The 20702-nt window shown below is 34.7% G+C and overlaps 4 protein-coding genes across 6 annotated transcripts; 3 read left to right on the top strand and 1 right to left on the bottom strand.

Moving 5' to 3' along the window:
- Positions 1-2817: 2817 nt before the first annotated feature.
- LOC105683530 (juxtaposed with another zinc finger protein 1) lies at positions 2818-9453 on the bottom strand. Of its 2 annotated transcripts, none has more exons than XM_048656684.1 (5): positions 8945-9453; positions 8095-8277; positions 6066-6177; positions 4795-4935; positions 2818-4569 (listed from the first exon to the last, which is right to left on the bottom strand). In XM_048656684.1, the coding sequence occupies exons 1-5, from the start codon at positions 8970-8972 to the stop codon at positions 4101-4103; spliced, it is 933 nt and encodes a 310-aa protein (XP_048512641.1). In that variant the 5' UTR covers positions 8973-9453; the 3' UTR covers positions 2818-4100. The 2 variants fall into 2 exon arrangements, with proteins under 2 accessions (XP_048512641.1, XP_012251603.2); XM_012396180.3 differs by having other exon boundaries at positions 3964-4569; positions 8979-9453.
- A 79-nt stretch (positions 9454-9532) lies between these two features.
- On the top strand, positions 9533-12662 carry LOC105683532 (ATP synthase lipid-binding protein, mitochondrial). 2 transcript variants are annotated; one of them, XM_012396192.2, is made up of 5 exons: positions 9533-9616; positions 10095-10172; positions 10302-10403; positions 10686-10791; positions 11974-12662. In XM_012396192.2, the coding sequence occupies exons 2-5, from the start codon at positions 10128-10130 to the stop codon at positions 12135-12137; spliced, it is 417 nt and encodes a 138-aa protein (XP_012251615.1). In that variant the 5' UTR covers positions 9533-9616; positions 10095-10127; the 3' UTR covers positions 12138-12662. The 2 variants fall into 2 exon arrangements, with proteins under 2 accessions (XP_012251615.1, XP_012251616.1); XM_012396193.2 differs by having other exon boundaries at positions 9563-9642.
- Positions 12663-13412: 750 nt separating this feature from the next.
- Positions 13413-16890, top strand: LOC105683542 (ubiquitin-conjugating enzyme E2 J1-like). The gene is made up of 5 exons (XM_012396214.3): positions 13413-13747; positions 14422-14627; positions 15061-15251; positions 15320-15437; positions 15572-16890. Exons 1-5 carry the CDS (start codon positions 13711-13713, stop codon positions 15818-15820), a joined length of 801 nt encoding a protein of 266 aa, XP_012251637.1. The 5' UTR covers positions 13413-13710; the 3' UTR covers positions 15821-16890.
- Positions 16891-18051: 1161 nt separating this feature from the next.
- Positions 18052-20526, top strand: LOC105683543 (60S ribosomal protein L7). Its single transcript, XM_012396215.2, has 6 exons — positions 18052-18097; positions 18584-18698; positions 18958-19133; positions 19517-19764; positions 20010-20107; positions 20371-20526. The coding sequence occupies exons 1-6, from the start codon at positions 18087-18089 to the stop codon at positions 20479-20481; spliced, it is 759 nt and encodes a 252-aa protein (XP_012251638.1). The 5' UTR covers positions 18052-18086; the 3' UTR covers positions 20482-20526.
- Positions 20527-20702: the final 176 nt, after the last annotated feature.

Here is a 20702-nt window from a genome sequence, read left to right as displayed (position 1 = left end):
ACCAATGGTAAAGTCGCCCTTTGGCCTTCATCATACTTTAGGCATAGCATATTTTTCTAATATATATCACAATATTGGATAATCGTGAACTAGGAAACGACAAATTGACCACATCTCAGCTGTTGTTTGTACTTGGCTGGCTTCGTAAGGACGTAACAACGCTTGTAATTATTAAAATTGATATTAGTATATTTAAGCATTTAAAAGTAACATCAAGTTTAATATATTATACAATTACCATACTATCCTCCAAAATGCTTTAGATTTTAGGTTCGCCTAGGTAAACGGAATTAGCATATTTACCCACCCCCAGACGTCCTAACACAGTTCTCAAACATTTATAATTATACTGGACTATATTTATGTATATTTAAAAACAAAAATATATATAAATTCATCACTCTAACGGTTGCTAATTTCTTTCTGAATATCTTCTTATCTTCCTACTCAAATGAGTAATGATTATCCGCTGTACAAGTACGCGAAACAATGCCAGAGAATATACATTTTTTTAATTTGCCATCATTTCTTGCATCATTTGTTGTTATTAAATAGTTCGATGATATAAATTCTTGTATCATTTGCAAAGCGGAATATGGAATTAGTCAACATGGCCAGCTTTGCGTGAATTATGGCACCACTTAGATAGCTTAATGATTTAGTTCTGGTCAATGGGTAAAGATAATGAAAACTAATATCAGGAGGTATGGAATATTCGTAGGAGTTATCTTTTACTATGAAGGCGTATCTTGTTTTCAAAGATACAGCCAAATAAAATACAATTCAAATTTGAAATTATGCTGTGTTTTTACTGATGAGAGAAATAAGGTCTACTGGCTGGAAATTTTTTTAGAGATAAAATACCACATGGTTTTTGCTTATAAATTGTAGTTTATTGTGCAGAGTGGATTCTCTGCAAAAATTGTCTAAGGTGCATCTCTGTGCAATTTCTTCAGAGACGTTGTTGCAATCAAAATAATGACTGCAAGTTTGATAAACTATGACTATAAGGTTGAATTTTGGATTGCAAACTATGTTACTCTGGAAAACTATAATGCATCACATAAACTGTGAAGTGCTCATCGAAACTTCATCTATTTTTTATTTTTCAGTAAAACTTGAAGAATATTCATTTGGAATATGTAAAGGGATAAGGTGATTGTTTGATTCTGAAAAATATTTCCAGTCAATGTCATACCGCTTGTGATGCAACCTTTGTTCATCCCTGATTGTCTATCAGTAGAAAATACATCGTAATATTTCTGTATAAGTTGGGTGTAACTTTTTAAACTATTAAGAATGAACCTCAGGCAACTGTTAATGTGAGCGGTATATACCTAAAATTATAAACTACAGACTATAAACATATAGACGGCCGTACAGATTTTTATACTAGCAGAGCATAAATATTTGAATCTGGAATTTACCGGTGTGTCTTTGTAATGCGTTAAAGCTTTGAGTTTTTTGTTCAGTAAGTAAAATTCGATATCCAAATGACAAGGCTTGTTTGAAACAAGAAGCTCGTTAATTTCGTAGGCTTGAAAAAAAAGAGATTTTTGCAACTTGAACATACGAGTAAATTAAATTTACAGATAATTATAAAATTTTGTTGTGTCGTGGTCTTATTAAAAGTTATGAAAATGACTTTATTCTGTATATAGGAACAATAGTTAGCAACTAATTGAAATATAAACTGAATTCCTTCTTGTCTACATATGTTTGAATTTTTTAAAACGTACAATTATTGTATAATAATTGCTATTAACATGATTACTAGTAAGAGTGTGACATTAACAAAATTTCACAGCCCGATGTATAGTCTGATCACTTTCTCGTTGCTACATTGTATGTTTGTATTTTGATGCACACTTTGTACATGTTGCTACAAAGAATCCGTGAAGCGAAATGCAATTTATTGTGGCGACTAATTGTGAAATTGTACTTTGAACAAATCGAAAAGTGTTGTATCCGAATTGTTCGGCAGTCAAGTAACAATTAGTTACCTACTTCGCATCTGCCGCTTGATTATCATTGATAACGCAATCGTTTCATAATTGTTTAGCCCTGTAAATCTCGATAAAAATTAAATTAGGTAAATACTAAATATCTGTAGAAATGCTAAAGATAATTTGCGGAAGAACATTTATATATGGTATGGAAATAAATATACGTTATATTTTGTACGCAACTAATATATAAACCCTTTCTCTTCTTCACATTTTATTTCATTATCGCATTGAATTCTCTTTCACTGATTACTTTTCTCAGTAGCATTTGACAATTTTTTCCTTCTGTATGCATCACAGAGTATTAAATACTTATCAATTTCAGTCGAGTATTTGAGTATGAGTAATTCAAATAATCCTAGTGAATTGTATAAGCTTTATAGTACTATGTTTTTGGAGTTTTTTTTGTTCTAATACTACCAGACTATTTCTATATCCATTCTAGAAAGCTTACGAAAGATCACGTGTTGTATTTCAACGTGTCGAGTGGTCAGACTGTACAGCAATATTTTTAATAATAGTAGAATAATCTATATCTCTGCAGATGGACGGTTATCATTCAACAACACTTTAGTCTTTATAAAATGTCTTAAAACATTCCCTCTCACTCTATAAATTTTTTCAAGAAATATAGTGTATCGGTACATACCTGAAGCTCTACAGCAAATGCCTTTCTATAGTCTCCCTTAGTCTGCTCACAGTAGTTCAAGCGTATGAATGATACCTATTTCCATCAAAACAAGAATCAACTGTATGGCCACTATTCAACAGAGTCATTCATAAGCAGCAAGGGAAAAAGAAGAAAGAATAGTTAAAATTTTCTCAATTTATTTGTAACAAAATTCTACTACAATAATATATTTTCATTTATTTATTTATGAATGTAATAACAAATGAATAACTATGTTATATCAATGGAATTATATCAGGTATGTAGACGATTATTGTCATCTTGACTGTGACTAATACTCAATATTAGATGGCCAATGAACGTCGAAAACATACCCAAAGTAATATCACCGAGTTATTGCAGATTTCGAGGAAACACGAATTTATATTCTAACAAAGATTCTCAAACAAAATAATTGCTAATCACACACTTACGAATAGATAAAATAAAGAACTGATTCAACTTTGGTCGCCATTGTCTTATCTGATCATTTTTGCATACTCTCAAAACTTATAACCACAATAGATCATTATAATATCGCATTAATTGAGTCACTGTAATACATTCAGGTTAATCAACCACAATTTTGAATCACAAATGACTAGTGTTAAAAATTATAATTTGTTGAATAGGTATGGGTACAAATGACTCTAAAAGATTCGGTCAATTAGAACTACCCCAAAGTTGTGGGGGGTTGCACATGTTACACAGGTTGAAGAGTATTGTCCTCTAATATTCACCTATATATTGATTGACCATGAAAATAGAATCATTAAAATATGTATTGATTATGACATTCTATGATTATGATGATTTTGAGAAAGTTAAGTAACGTTCATGGTAAATAATTTTTACTGTGATCAAGACATTTCATATCATCATAGAACTTCTAAAATTTTTGTAATATCAGTAAAATCATTATAATACGAGTTTGTGCAAGAATCAAATCATCAAATCCTTCTGAATCATATTCAACAGTGATCAGCTAATCCGATATGCTCACTATAAGGTCCTATCCATTGTAAATACTATAGGTATCAAAAATCCAGGATATGGTCTTGACTAAATATAAATGAAATTTTAAGTTGTCAGCAGTTTCTTTATCTTTGTATAACTATATTTGAGCTGCAAATTATACGAGGTCATTATCATTATTGACTAGACCAGTCTTACTTAACAATGAAGATCTAGGAATTTGAAAATAGTCTGTGAAACTAGCTGCTCACTCAGAAATCTAAACTCTAGAAACTTATTCTAGTATTATACTTTCCCTTGCATAGTATTGTGAACGTATTAGAATATATTACATTTATGCATAATTTCAAACAACCAAAAACGAAGATTATATTCAAACTTTGGAAACTTGAGCGATATGAAACATTCTACTACATTGGCAAATGGTTCTATAGTTATATTGTTGGTGACTAGTTGTTATTTGCTGTGACTATGATATTAGGATAATTTATTTGACTAGAGGTTAAATTAGTAAGGTATTTCTGTACAGAACGTACCGGATGGACTACAGGCTCTGCCTTATTCAAGGTGTGAATAGGCAAAGGTGGCGAAGAAGCTGGAGTTAGTACGCCCAAATCATTTTCACAGTCTGTTTCTGAGGTAACAGAACGCTCTTGTTTTATGTACCCATGATCTTCAATCGCAGACACCTTACACTTGGATATCTTCGTTACATTTACGGGCGTGTTGTCAAACAATTGTCCGTCACTTATTCTTGTACTACTGTCGCAGTCATTTTCTAATTTAATGGACATTTTGTTGTTTTGCAAAAGCTTGACCTGTAGCAAGGACTCACTGTGTTGCATGGCTGCATGATTTTTCAAGCTGTATGAAGTTTTGTAGCTTTTTCCACAGGGGCATTTGAAGGCCTTCCGCACCCTGAACATGAAAAAGCAACCACTCTTTATTAAAATAATTCTCATGTGCAGAGTTTCAGTATACTGTTGAATCAACTTCTGTAGTTCCACTCAGTAGTTCAAAACGTGCAGATAATTCAATGGTTAAATAATACCAATCAGCTGTATAATGTGAACTTTGCATAATTCAATATCAATAATTAACAGCAGTTGGATAAATTGGGTAATTTCTACAACTATTACCTACTTGCCATCATTTTTATGCCCGTTCTTGGAATGGTACTTGATCCCATTGATGTTTTTGTAGCGTTTTTTACATCCAGGCACTGGGCAGGCAAAAGGTTTGTCAGAACTATTGTTCTGATTGGTAGCAGTTTGATTCACAACCCTAGAACAAAATAAATAGTAGGTATATCAATAACATAAGATTGGAAGGCATAACATGCAGTGGTTTGTTCTACCACGAAACTAGTAGGAATGGTAATTATTCCTCTTCGTAAAAAAATGTACTAGATACCAATATTTTACCAAATTGTTGAGTAGGTTCGTCACTGGAAAACCATGAAAATCATGATAATTAGTAGAAATATAATTTTTTCATTATCGTTGCCTAATGAAGCAGTGGATCCGTGATAATTTATTTCACAACTACAGCCAACTGAGTGATACTGTGATCATGCTAATTGCACATTTGTTGTACATGCACAGTTTATTAAAGGATTAATTAATTACCCAGTCCAACTAAACATTTAGGACAGCACATATCAAACTCCCTGCTAGACGCAAATGTAAATTTATTGAACATAATCATAATCCAATTCTTGAACTAAATTAGCTGCAACATTTACTTTGGATCATGCGCAAATTGATAAAATGTAGAGATCAAAGCATTAGCCATTCAAATGTTTGATACAAATAAAGTGTCGATCTTTAGCCAGAATTGGTGAATTGAAAAAAGCAAATCAACTGACAAGTTATGAATAAGTATAACACAGCTTAGAATACAAGTAAAAGTAAATCTTCATGATTATTAAGAATAGCATTTGCTGTTAGGAGGTTTAAAATAATACTTTGTTATTGCTCCTATCTGTAACTATATCCGAGATATTTTGTATCACATCTTCATAATGTTGCAAAAATCTGTACCTCACCTGTCTAGTTTGAACGAAATTTTTGATTTAAAAATATTCATAAAAATTAATTACAGTGGATGATGATGATGGTCTTTAAAATGATAAAAAAATACAATAGACTCTTGTTTTTAACATATCATCTACAATATAAATATTATCACTGCAAATGAATCAAAAAACCAATCAATTTGTTATAAACGGGAGAGCAAAATTTTTCTCACAAAGATGACTGATAATGCTTTAGAAAATTTATATATTTTATACCTGTGTATACTATAGGTATGCAAATATATGTAATAATCTATTGTTTGCGACAAGCCATAAGACAAGCCACAGTGACATTTACACCAGAACTTCCATTAAAGAGGAATAGTAATGGATGTACCTGCTGCCATAACGAAGGATGAAGTCAGCGGAGAACTCCGAAGAAGTTGTCCAGGAGTCATTGCTGTCTTCGGGTTCACTAACAAAGTCCTCTCCTTCCTCTGCCTCACTGCCTACATTATCAGTTTTCACATCATATTTAAGATTCATGGACATTACTAATCATTGCGGCAGGTTAGTGGAATGTATTTGTTACCGAAATATTTAAATCAGCTGTATATTAGAACGATCTAGTAATTCTAGCGACATAATTCGAATATATTCCATGAATTCAAAAAAAAAATCTTAATTTAAATTGAAGTGATTCGTCAAGTAAGGACCATGTCAAAAAAATAAATAAATAAAAGTAATGATAAAATGAAAAATGAATTTTCCAGCTTCTCAGTTCATCGTTTTGAAGACTTCACCATAGCATGTGTATGTGTACAAGTTTTTTAAGCAAGCTCTTATGCTTCTCAATTTAAGCTAACAGCTGTATATCACACCATACAATTCAAGTAACCATTCCTAATCAACCAATCCAACGTCCTCGTAAATTGTCATTTAAGAATGGTTTAGCTGCTTTACTAAAACGGGGTAGAACCTCGTCATGTTGGAAATTTGCATCATGCAGTTCTGGAACAATTGAATGAGTGGTAATGTAATTAGATGTTTGATACTGCAGCGAGTAATAACTGAGAGTTACAATATTTATGTCAACTTCAGTGGTTGAGGATCAAATTATTTGTGGATTTCAATAATTCAGATTAAATTCACAAAAATACACATAATTCTATGGAGATGATACAATAATCTCTTCACTCAGTATATCCCACGAATCAATGCATTTACTAAATCTCAAACATAACACCTTACTTGATATACCTGTACACTATCATAGATTCAGATTATAAGAAGTTTGGACCATGAGATGGATGGAAATTGATACATATTATTGAGAAACATGAAGCATCATATTCCACCTAGACTGTAAGCAGTGTTGTGTGGAGCAAAGTTTTCTCCCAGTCAAGAAATAACAATTAGCATCATTCAAGAATGATGCAGTAGAATCCATCAGCAAATCAGAATCAAGCCTAAGATTGGCTCAGTCTTCATTTCGTAAGCTTATGCTTCACAGGGACAAAGTTAGATTCGTTATTTACTACAAAAAATTTGGTTTTTCACCATCTCTAATTTGTACAATGGATGAGAAACTAAACTAAACCTGGGAGAACAGAATGGAATGGAGAACGAAATCAACAACAGTTTATCCGGGTATGTAAGTGTGAAGTTTTATCTACTTTTCAGATTAGTTTTTTATTCATCATCATCCAGATCATAAAGTAGTAGTCCAGTTTTAAGGACATCTCTATAAGACATGACTGAGTATTGATGTGGACTTGTCAGAAAGAAAGAAAGATCATTGTAGAAAGATATGTAGGGTTGGATATCCAAGTGGGCTGACTGATTAAGTCAATTGCTGCTTCATAGCAAGATTCTCACGTTATTTGAAAAACCATCCTTTCTCATTCAAACTGCACTGCTATTACTTTGTTACACTAGGTAGCTAGTCATTCAGCACAAATCATAAATACTCCATTACAAAGGACTAGAGGTTTTACTAAAGCTAACAGCTTGGTTAAACTCTGCACAAGACTCTACTAGACTGAAACTAAGGACTAGCTGAACAAATCATGTCTTGTCCACGAATCTATTTAGTACAGGAGAAACACACGGAAAAATTGACTTTGAGTAAGGACCCTCGCGCCAACAATCACAAGGTGGCTGACCAATTGATGTATATGGCAAATTTGTGCAACAAGATATCAGGATTAATGCAATTTTATTGATTAACAAGCCAGTATGGTGAGTGAACATGCCATAAAATTATTTGCAAAACATACACAGCACGTGCAGAAATTTTTCATAAAAGCTTGCTTCTTTGTGTACAGAACCTACACGTCACATAGAAACGATCCAACAAAAGATACATAGGAGATTGTAGCAGGAGTAAAATGCACGTTAAAACAATTCAGTAATATGGAACTGACCTGTAGGAGTATTGTTTTTGTTACGTGCTGAGGAGGGGAGACAGGCTTGATTTGACCTTGATTGGTGGATGGGCTTGACACCCTCTTTTCTGGCCGCATCTGTTAGAAACCTTAAGACATAGCTTAAAGGTATACAAGTTGGCTGCTGTTGCTCCGTTTGTTCTACAACTCGGGGATCATAATCTGAAAACATGTATGCAGCATGTCTTCTGTAGTACCAGGTCAATAAGAAGGTTCAATAGCATAGTGCTTATTTAATGAGTTTTCAAAACTGCACTAGGTGAAAATGATTACACAATGAAATGCGAGAAAGTACATACATTCTGATTACCCTATTTTTACAGAGTAGCTCCAAATAAAGATTGGAATTGAAAAAAAAAAAAAAATATTAGTGAACAAGTTGGGACTGCTTGCTAGAAATGGAAATTGAATGGTGTTTAGGTCTAAATAGAAATGAGATCTATTGTAAATTGCTACAGTAATTATATAATTATTACTTTACAGCGATTCATGTTTACTTGAATTTGATACAGGATTAATATAGTTCAGACTTGTTTATAAATATGATTTATCATTACTAAATTGAGATAGAGCATCCCGTCATTTTATAAATAATTCTAGCAAATTTAGCAGAGGTAACAGAATTAGATTTATTAGCTATGGACATTGTAAGGATTATATTTCGGTCAGACTGAGTGAACACGACTGTTCCAGAGTTGATTACATCCATACAAATGCTATTCTAAAAAGGTGTCATACTATCATAGCAAAGCTAACTGCAAATGATGAAGGAATCTTGATCAGCTGGTGAACCCTAGATAACCTCAAAATAAACATAACCTCAACTTACCTAAATAGTGAAACAAGATATACAACATTATTACCAATATGAGTTTCCTCGATGTGCTGAATGAGATCACCTAAACTTTTAAACGTAAGACCACAGCCATTAAACTTACAAATATTTAACATAAATACAGCCATATCAACTACAGTGATCCGAATTGGGTAAAGTCAAATCTAGATGCAGATCGTTAATACGGAGATATACGTACGAGTACGTAAAAGGATGTATGAGTAAATTAAATAAAAATTCAACAAACACGCCCTAATTGAATGACATTTCTCCTGACAAATTTGAGGGCAACTTGACGCCTCTTCAACGCTCTTTAAACCTGATCGTCATTTTCTTTAAATACGGTTTTGAACTTGACTAAAAATTGCAGACGAAATATATCCTCGGCTAAGTTCGGTTGATCGATAAATGGAGCTTTCGGTTTTCCCGACGTTCGGTAGCTGGGGCGTGGGAAGCGGTGATTGTACCAGAGAACGGAAACTGCGCGGTTTCGTTCAATACTCTGCGCAGATTGCCAGAATAGAGCCGAAAGGCCGTTGGGTAGCTACGGTATTGGCTTAGTTCTCTTCATCCCCACTTCTCTGGCCGCTCCGTTCATCACTCACTCACCAATTCAACATTCCAAAGGCCGGGTCGCCTCCTCTTCGACTTCGACACTGTTCTTTGGTAAGTTCGGTGCTTCTTGCTGTCGAGTGAGTAAAATTTATTCATATTAACCGGTGGCCAAAAATACGTTTCGAAACGGATCCATTTTACGCTAAATATCACCGTTCACCTTCACCCTTGTTGTTAGCAAATTTTGTTATCAATTATACGAGATATCTGTGGTATTTGATCTACTGTTCTTCCGCACTCGTTGAATACGGCCATCTTTTTTTTAGCACACTTCCTTTTCCCTAATCTCGTGACTGTATTCATATGATAAAACGTGTCTCTTCGCTATCATGATCCTTTCTCCAGGAATCAAATTTCTTCTTAATTTCTTTGAAAGATTTTCACACATAAAACTCGTGATAAATGACGTTACGTAACCGCAGTAGAGAAACGTTGAATTTCAGCCAGTGACCTCTACATTTGGAAGAGCGCAGCATTTGTCTGCCGGCCGACGATTCAGCGGATTGAAATTTTTTCTCTTCACTTTTAGGTAATTAAGTGAACAGACCACACAGCCGTCAACATGTACGCCTGCACCAGATTCGTTGCCCCTATTGCTAGGTCTACCGTGAGTAAAATATATTCTTTTTTATTCGTATTTATGAAATCCTCATCACACATATAGTACATATATATGTACGTTGGACATGTATATTATGTAATCCTCACGTTTTAACTCACAAATCTTTATATCCAGCTGGTTTCTGGAGCCAAGTCCTATCTGCGACCTCTGAGCAGTGCTGTGGTCAGCCAAAGCCAGTCCCTACAACAAAATCAGAGGCAGACCCCAGTCAGCCTGGTAAATATATGATCTTTTTTGTTGCATAATACTCTACAGGTTACATAACTAAAATTTTGACTGTCCTGTTTGAAATCACATCAATATGCATCTCTTTTCAAGTGTCAATTTCATCACTATCACTTCAATGTTATTCCCTACTATTTGGTCAACGTATGATACAGTGATGACATCTATGGCTCATTGTCATTCAAACTTTGTAGAGTGATGCTCGTGTCCTTCCCTGAAGCACGTGCTGTGAGACTTGTTCTGGATGCTTGAAATTTTTTCTTTGCAATTTAGCTGCCTGCTGTACGCAGCTTCCAAACATCTGCAGTCAGCCGTGATATCGACTCCGCGGCTAAGTTCATCGGTGCTGGCGCTGCGACTGTTGGTGTCGCTGGATCCGGTGAGTCAAAGTGGAGCTTGCAAACTATAACCTTTTCACTACCCCAATTCTATTCCCATTCCCAAAGGATTTGTTTATGGTAATTATTCAAAATTTACATTCAAGTTTGTTTAAATCCAAAGTTTTAGCAAACCCATTATGCAACGCTTACATAACTCAGTCATTTTAATATTTATGCTGAGACAGACGGAAACTACAAGTATTGCTGATTGGAAAAAGCAATCTACAAAAGGATTTTGTGACATTTTCACCAAGTTTTTAGCATATTATCCAAAATTAATCCATACAATTGAGCTGTTCATATAGTAAAATCTTCTAAATTTCTCATTCACAGAGCTTGGGATTCATAAATGAGAAAACTTTTCCATAGTGTTTTACAAACCTTATACCCTCTGATTCACAGGTATTGGTATTGGAATTGTATTTGGTGCTCTAATTATTGGTTACGCCCGAAATCCTTCCCTCAAGCAACAAGTTTTCTCCTATGCAGTCATTGGATTTGCCTTGTCCGAAGCAATGGGGCTTTTCTGTTTAATGATAGCATTTCTTATGCTGTTTGCCCTCTGACTACCCTCCTCATCCAGTTTCCTTGATGTGGTTACCCAAATATCCCCAGTCAACAGTCACAGCGATGCTGTGTAGTGTATAATCGAATATCTGCAGTGGTTACTTTTAGTTCATTTCATTGCATCGTGTAAAGCGCTTGTACATACTTTTACACCGTAGTCTTGTTGAATATATTCAAGTCAGTCTGTGATTCTTGTCTATTTGATCAAAGTTCTGTGATTTCTTCACTTTGTTAGGCTTGTTACTTATTTACATTACTGCCACTTCAATAGATTGATCTTGTGATCTTCATTATATGGTTTGAAGTTGTGTAGAAAATATGTTATCAATTTCCAAATTTGCTAGCATCAAACGATTTTTTATATACAAGAAAAAAGCGTGATCAAATTTAAGGAGCTGCAGATCTGTTGCCAACTATTCCTAGCGTTGAACTTGTATTCATATCAAATGTTATTTGATCATCCTATTATTACAAGAACTTCAGAACACTGCAACGTAGCAGGACACTTGACTTGGCAAAAAGTATGTTACTTCACGAGTGCTTCAGAAATAGTTGTTTCAATAGCCGACTGATAAGTGCTTAAGCACTTGGGTGATCGTTTTGGTATTTTTCAGGTGCTGGAATTGGAACGGTGTTTGGTTCTCTGATCATCGGTTATGCAAGAAACCCATCCTTGAAACAGCAGCTCTTCTCATACGCCATTCTTGGTTTTGCCTTGTCTGAAGCCATGGGACTTTTCTGTCTTATGATGGCCTTCTTGCTGTTGTTCGCCTTCTAAGCCACGAATCCGTATAAACAACTACCAATAGTTTTAGTGCGTCACTGCCAAGACAGCGTCTTATAGCTCAGAGACTAAAGGCTGCTGCCTATGGTACGCGGGAGCCTGTGAAATCATTATAAGAATTTGCAATTAAGGGCTCTTGGCGAGTGGCGGTTTATCAACAGGCATAAAACGGGGCCGTACACGCTTGAACAGTGTTTGAACCGTCTGCTCCCATAGTTCTGCGAACTCGTAATTATTTCACGGTCTGCCATTTCATGTAGAATAACTCACAATATTATCGAGTAATGATTTTCAGTGTAACGAACGACTAGGGCGCAACTGAAAGCTTACTGAAAAAGCCTCTGAAAAAAGAATATGATCATTGCAAGTAGTACATATTTTGAATTCTTTTGTTATCTGTGTTATTCATCATTGTTGTGCTGTTGCAATTTTACATCGCCGAGGTAATCTTTGACGAGAAAAACTGTACAGTGATACCGAATAAAACATCCTTGTCGTGAGACGAATGCCCTCGTTAAATTGGACAATACACATTTTCTTCATTTAAATTTGACATTACCTACTTACATAGTACTTTGTTGATAATTTTTATCTATAAAAATTAACACCTTAACTGCTATTGGTGGACTACCTCGTATTGAATTTGCAGTCAGAAGAGAAGTCTCCAGCCAAAAGAATAAGTCACTTCATGTCTTCAACATCCAGAGGCATTGACCGTGAGCCTTTTCTCACCAAACTTTTATCTTAGAAAAGTGTTGAGCTATAAAAAGAAGTCCTAAACTTTACTGTTGGCGCAACATAATTCTTATATTTTTACAGTGGCTGTGAACTCAATCCACTTATATTATTGGAGCCCAAATCGATATAGATATTAAAAAATCTGCATGGGAAGTAGTCAATGAGCAGATGAGTAGAATTATCAGTTTACATCATGGGTTTACATTGAATCATTCAATGAAAAGGTTTTGAATCAATATTTAATTGATTGTGAAGTGTAAGTGAACGAATACCTGTGGCTCTGTTTGATAGTAATAAGAAATCAGAATTGCTATTATAATCAATCACATCATAAAAATACTTCAAATATATTTTAAATTCTCTCTTGACAATTCGACGTCTTGTAGGAATCCTATTTTAGTGACATCTACGGTATGGTAACAAGTATCATAGCCTGTCCACGTGTATACATTCGGGTAAAGTGTGGCTACGTTCACTTTGTACCTTCGAGTTGATTTGCTTTTATCAATGAATTTTAGATGGGGTGGGAGAATTCTGGCGATTCTGGGGCAACGAGCGGATGAAGAGAACAGATGGGTCGGGATTTCTTGCATCAAAAGACCCAATCTCAGGTTATTTCTTGCTATATCCAGCAATTTAATCCCATAATACGTCAAAATTAGTGAACAAATATTACGACAAAAAAACAATGGGAACTAAATTCCTTGTAAGCATGTAAATACTCTGTAATTGTCAAAACTTGATTGACGTACGCTCGAGTGGCTGACATATCAGTCAGCTGACCTGTGTTTTCGAGGTTCGAGTACAAGACAGAACATTTAATACCAAAATGTCATTCGAAGGAAAATACAATGTAAAAAGTCCAGGTAAGGTGCAGGTACATATTTTCGTTCTAAACGTCTCTTAGAGTTGGTCTACCATTTTTATAATAAACATTATTCGATTAGCAGCCTTTATTGATACTTATATGTTTACAGTGCGATTGCTGATAACAATTCCAACTCTTACCTACTAGATTTTTTCACTTCTATTGTTGACTGCTTTTATGTAATCACAACGTTCGTTAAACATCAAATGTTACTTTCACATCTCTATAATCTTTCTGCATTAATTTTTTATAATGCTCTCAGTTTTTATTTCCATGTATATAGTATAGCTCAGGAAAATTATTGGCTTCGAGGTCGTGAAAAGTGACAGGTTTTCAACGTGCTACCAAGTTTAAACGGATTCGACATGACACTAGTATAAAAAAGTCAATTATTTATCGTTTGAACGAAAAATAAATATTACAAATACCAACTATTAAGTGTTCTACATTGACATTGCAAATCGTCTGTGTTTGGACAGCCTTTTCAAACCTAAGTGTAAACTTGAAGTCCTATCCATACCGCCTTGGGCTATTATTGCTAGTAATAGTCCTAATTTAATAATTTGGTCAGTTTTTTAGACCTTGCACATGTGCTCAGAGTTTGGTTCAAGAAGATCATACTTTTTCGAGTTACATAGACCTTTGGATTACCTGTCATTTCCAATGTTTCAGCTGTCAAAAGGTTGATGCGTGAAGCTCAAGAACTAAATGAAGCTACAGAGGAATACTGCGCGCACCCTTTGGACGATAATCTTTTTGAATGGCATTTTACGGTCCATGGACCACCTTCAACAGATTTTGAGGGTGGTGTGTATCACGGTCGAATTTTGTTGCCACCGGAATATCCTATGAAACCACCTAACATCATATTATTAACTGTAAGTCATCGCCTCGATCAAAGAACGTTTCAAAGAGGTGGAAAATTAAATGTTTGCAACTCGCAGTAGTTAGCTAATTCTTTGTCATTTTAACCCTTAGACTGTTACAATTTCACAATTATAGCCGTGATTTCCATATAAATAAAATCATTATAAATCTTTACAAGATTGATAATGACAATTTTTACATTTTAAATATATTTTGACAGCTGTTGGCTTCCAATATCGCCATCAACATATTTTCAACAGATGAAATTTTAATTGCTGATGTAATGTAACTATTTGCAATGCCATTGAATTTACGAATCTCTAGATTAACTGTGACATGTACGATTAAGATATCAATCATTTTTTGCCATGGAATGACCATAAGTTTTCTACAAAAATGCCGGAAATCTAAGTTCAGCAAAAACAATTCATGTGTTACTTTCAGCCTAATGGCAGATTCGAAGTAAATAAAAAAATATGCTTAAGTATCTCTGGGCATCATCCAGAAACGTGGCAACCTTCCTGGAGTATAAGAACTGCGCTTTTAGCGCTAATTGCCTTCATGCCAACACCAGGCAATAGTACGATAGGCTCCCTTGATTACAGTATGGAGGAACGTCAAAAGCTTGCAAAGAGGTGATTTTATCAAATCATCTTATAGATCATAGCACTATTTCAATATTTAATTTATTTTTTTAACACAGGTCGTTAAATTGGCAATGTGATAGCTGTGGCAAGATCGCTGACTTGCTATCCAAAGACACAGCTAAAACACCCATCACTGAAGAAGAGCAGCATATGTTGGATACAATTGCATTGAAGGTAACTCAAGAAGTCTGTAAGGATGTTGGGAGAATTTTTTTTCCTCAAACTGTAGGAATTCAATAGCATCTGCATCTATTAATTTTGAGTGTCTGTTTTGCTTACCGTATGATATCAAAATAATGATCCTCCAGGCCGACGAGGCTTTGACGAATGAGTTCACTTTTACGCCTGATGCAGAAGGTGTAACTCTAAGTGAAGTGAGACGACGCCTAGATACGACGCAACACACCGAAGGCAGAGAGCAGCAAGAATCTGAAACAATCGTTAATCCTCAAGTCGAAACATTGTCATCTTCGAATGATTTGTTCTGGAGTATTCTGATTGCAACGCTTTTATTTGCGATCATTTTACTCGTTTTAAGGCGACTGTTCCTGGTTTGAATTCTCTCAATTTTCAGATGATGATGAATATTACACTAATAAGTATGTTAACGAGTATGAAGTAAATTTTATACACATTTTATCAACAGCGTTTCTAAGCTTAGTATACGATGCAAACAATAAACACTACTGAACACACTGGTCACTTTTCGGTCTTGGCAAGTCAGAAACACTCCAACTTCTAGGTTTACAGGATGCAAATTTTTCTCATGGAATCTGTTGAATGTCCAAATTTATATAAACTTGATATCAAATAAACATAATCTGAGCATAAAAATCGCGACATCTTTGCCCGTGCATCTAGTTATTACATTATTGTGAGTTTTATGAGGTTCACTATCACTACGTAAGTCCTACTTTTCTTATCTCTTGTATTCAGATAATTTATTCGACTTCTCAATGATATTTTTATTTCATGAAACAACTTTCTACACTTGGAATTAAATGTTAGTGGCTAGACTTGCAAGCGAGATCGCATTGATTTTTGGCCTCATTTACTACTTGGCAATGACTTTCGTTTAAACCTCGAAGCTGTGCCTATGAATTTTAGAAGTCGTTGATATAAAAAGACATCAGATACTAGGTAGCTCCTTGAAAATTTGAGGCACTATAAATATGTGTTGCTAAAATCACTAAAACGCTCGATTATTAACGATGGTATATTGCGACGCGAATACTCTTTGATGGATCAACATTTTGCCCACATATTTTATACTAAAATCTTGGGATTATTGAATTCTATCGATACATCAAATTTTGAATTCATTGAGATTGGCTGTATTTCACTAGTAGTCATACGATATCATTCATCTGAAAATCTGGTATTGAATTAGCATACTACCATGCATCCTGATGAATTAAAAATATTTCAAGCGTTATGCATTTATTAGCTGGTATTAACGAATCAATGAAGATTATAACATTATAATTGTAATTAATAATTTTGTGCAAATGTAAATTGTATGTATAAAAATTATTATTCTAGACATTGCGTCAAGAAATTGCAAGTTTATATTAAAACTAAATTGTACTGAATATTGTGGAATAAATGAAAATACATCAATACCCAATCATCTGTTTGGAATAATGAGAATGCTGTCTTTTTCGATCGGGTTTTTGATGGTACTTCATTTTTGGCCTAGAAATCGAAGAAATCCAAAAGGGTACCCCTTGGAATTTTGCCGATTTTGGACCAAAAAAAAAAAATTTATTTTATATGCTAATCTTAGGTATTTTGACCCCAGGAACCCGAATCTGAAAGCCAAATTGATCTATCTGTAAAATTGATCGAGTTATCGCCAAATTTTCACTTTTTGGAGCAGAAAAATGGAGATATCTCAAAGGGAAAAAATCGTAGCTCAATTTGGACAACGGATTCGTGTTTCTGAGGTCAAAATACATCAGAAAAGTGCCATATGATCAATTTTAAAAAATAAAAAATTTTGGCCAAAATTTGGGATTTTTCCAAGGGGTACCCCTTACGATTTTTTCAAATTTTGACCAAAAATTTTTATTTTTTAAAAGTGATCGTATTGCACTTTTCTTACGTATTTTGACCTCAGGAACACGAATCCGTTGTCCAAATTGAGCTGCGATTTTTTCCCTCCGAGATATCCTCAAATTTGAGCCAAAAAATGCGAAAAAATTGGGATAACTCGGTCAATTTCAGAGATAGATCAATTTGGCTTTCAGATTCGAATTTCTGAGATCGAAATACATGAGAATAGCATGGGAAACCCGAGAAAATAAAATGTTGATTTTTGACCCCAAAAAGCTGAAAATTGGCGATAACTCGGTCAATTTTAGAGATAGATCAATTTTTCTTTCAGATTCGGTTTTCTGAGGTCAAAATACGTAAGAAAAGTGTCATACAATCAATTTTAAAAACACTTCATTTCTGGCCTAAAATTCGAAAAAATGAATTCTCAACATGATTGTAAGTCTAATAAAAAATTAGGATATCTATAGTCTTGAATATAACGACTTGTTACATATTATTATCTGTTAATCAGCCCTAGATTCTATTGCTCAATAATGAATCCCTGCCATTAAAAGTGACGAAGTTGTCATGGACTTAGGATTAAAATTATGATGTGAGTTTTTGGCATGTGTTGGCTTTGAATCTGATCCGCTCAAATATTTGGCGGTCATCTGAGTGCGATTCACATTTGAAAACTCCGCCCGGATTTCCGGTGAGCACAACCTACACTGTAGATGTCTCTACCTCAGTGAACATATCCCACAAACTTCTTTTCCAACCGCAATAATGGCGGACACGTAAGTAGAATTTCTTCTTCATGCAGAATCGTTGAACATCTGACATTTAAATTGATACAACAAATCCTAAATATCATTCCTAGAGTGCTGTATTGTTTTACTCATGATTTGCATTGTTTATTTTTCACCCTTTTACTAATGCCTTGCGCGAAATCTATGATCAAAATGACAAGTCAGCCGTAGCCATTCAGCATATGAAAAACATAAAACATGTGTTCCTGAGGCAAAAATGTGTTTTCAGCACCATTCGCAGTTGATCACGTTGACCTATGAAGATTATTATTTCACTTGGATTCAAAAACTAATAATTTGATCCAAGCATTGTCCTTAATGTCTCACTGTAAACAATAACTACTGTTCCATGAATCTAACCTTCTTTCCCAAAATGAAATGGAAGCTTGGTGTATTATTAAACTTGCAAAACTCTTTAGATTTCATGTAGACCTGCTAATAAGTCAAGCTACTAAACCTATATCATTTTTGCAGGCAGAAGAAATCCGCTGCTCCAGCGAAGAAGCTACCGGCTGTACCTGAGTCGGTACTGAAAAGAAGGAAGCGCCGTGATACTGCCAAGGCTGCTCGCCTTCAGGTTTCCATCAAGGTAGAATTTTGAATGAATTAAAAGTCAACTAGTAACTTCGATCAAAATTGCATTGCAAATGTTTAATGATCATTTTGTTTAACATGTTCTTCTGGAGCAGAGCAGAGTGAACGATGCTACTGTGACAAACTATCAAAAACAGTTGCTCAGTTTGCAACATTTAATGATGATTTCATAAGTAATTGCAATAGATCGATTTGAAAATAAATAAATATTGATTTTTGGAAAATGACTCTCCACCTGTTTGTGTGAAATTCAGCGTCGTGTGGAACACTACAAAAAAAGGAAAGAGATATTCAAGAGGGCTGAACAATATGTCAAGGAATACAGAGGGAAGGAACGAGATGAAATTAGGCTCATGAGACAAGCGAAGAACCGTGGTAACTACTACATCCCTGGTGAAGCTCGACTTGCTTTTGTTATTCGAATTCGTGGGTGAGTAACTATTTTCAATCTGAGAATTTCTCCAATTATCAGATGTAATGCAATGTACATTGTTATGAAAAAACATTTGAAAATTTTTATTTTTAGTAATTTAGCTATTTGTCAATTGACATAGGCATGGTGATAGAGATGTTTAAAGCTTTATTACCTCCTACTGTGTCAGAAATTAATAAGAGCTCATCACATTTCTTTGCAATAAATTATTTTAGTGTATGGAGATGACTCAAACAAATCATGTTCATATTGCTGAACCATTTGAACTCTATTTAATGTTAGCAATTTTCAGAAACACTTAGATTTGGAATTTGTTTTGGTAGTATAAATTATATTGTTCACTCAAAATGTGGTAAATACTTCACACTTCCCGATTTCAGTGTAAACCAAGTGGCACCAAAAGTACGAAAAGTTCTGCAACTATTTCGCTTGAAACAGATCAACAATGGTGTGTTTGTCAAGCTGAATAAGGCCACGATAAACATGCTCCGTATTGTCGAACCATACATCACTTGGGGATACCCCAACTTGAAATCAGTTCGCGAATTGATCTACAAACGAGGATTTGCCAAGATTAAGAAGCAACGCATTCCCATTACCAGTAACTCCATCATCGAAAATTCACTCAGTAAGTATTGGTCCAGTGTACTTGAATGGCGGCGAGTCCATAGGGGTAGTGGAGTTCAAAAACTTCTCCTTTCCATCTCGTCGCATATGAATTAGGTTGACTTCAAAATGCTTTTTTTGAACTGAAGTTCCAAAGCTAGGAGCCAATCCGTACAATATTGTCATCCAATGTCTTTATGGCACTAATAATTGAGTAACCTGGTTTCCATTAATTCTTTTTTAACGATAGTTTATCTTTTTCTTTAGGTCGTTCTGGCATCATCTGTACTGAAGATTTGATTCACGAAATCTTTACCGTTGGTAACAAGTTTAAATACGCCAGCAATTTCTTGTGGCCATTCAAGGTATGATTTTGAATATAGTCGAATATTGTTTGTAATGAACAATCCGATGTAGGCATGACGTTGTAGTAGACTTTGTCCTTCGGTGTCTCCTACTATATCGGAGAGCAATACGAGATATTTTATTTATGTCTGGCAAAATTTATCTATTGTAAGATAGAAAGTATCTCAAACACGTTTTTACTGATTATAATGTAGAAATCAAATAAGCCTAACTTAGTTGGCTCGATTGTCTCGATCTTTCAACAAGCACGTAATTGTTTTAGCTAAACACCCCAACTGGTGGATGGCGCAAGAAGACTAACCATTACGTTGAGGGAGGTGACTTTGGTAACCGTGAGGACAAAATCAACGAGTTACTCAGGAGAATGGTTTAGATTTATATGGAAATTGTCAAATAAAGGCACACGTCTAAAAAACTATATTACTGGTCTAACTCTTTTAAGATTATATTTTTTTTTGTCATCGTTGCATTCATTCATATCCATGATTCCTGGTAGAAGCCAATACATGCACGAGGAGCAGAATTTACCTTAATTCGTCCAACGTTATATTCATATTGCGTTCATAGTGCGCGCGTACGTTGCGTCGTGATCCT

This window comes from Athalia rosae, chromosome 6, assembly GCF_917208135.1.
Source record: "Athalia rosae chromosome 6, iyAthRosa1.1, whole genome shotgun sequence".
Lineage (NCBI taxonomy): Eukaryota > Metazoa > Arthropoda > Insecta > Hymenoptera > Athaliidae > Athalia > Athalia rosae.
The sequence above is the reverse complement of the archived record's forward strand: the minus strand, read 5'-3'. Positions and strand labels throughout refer to the sequence as shown.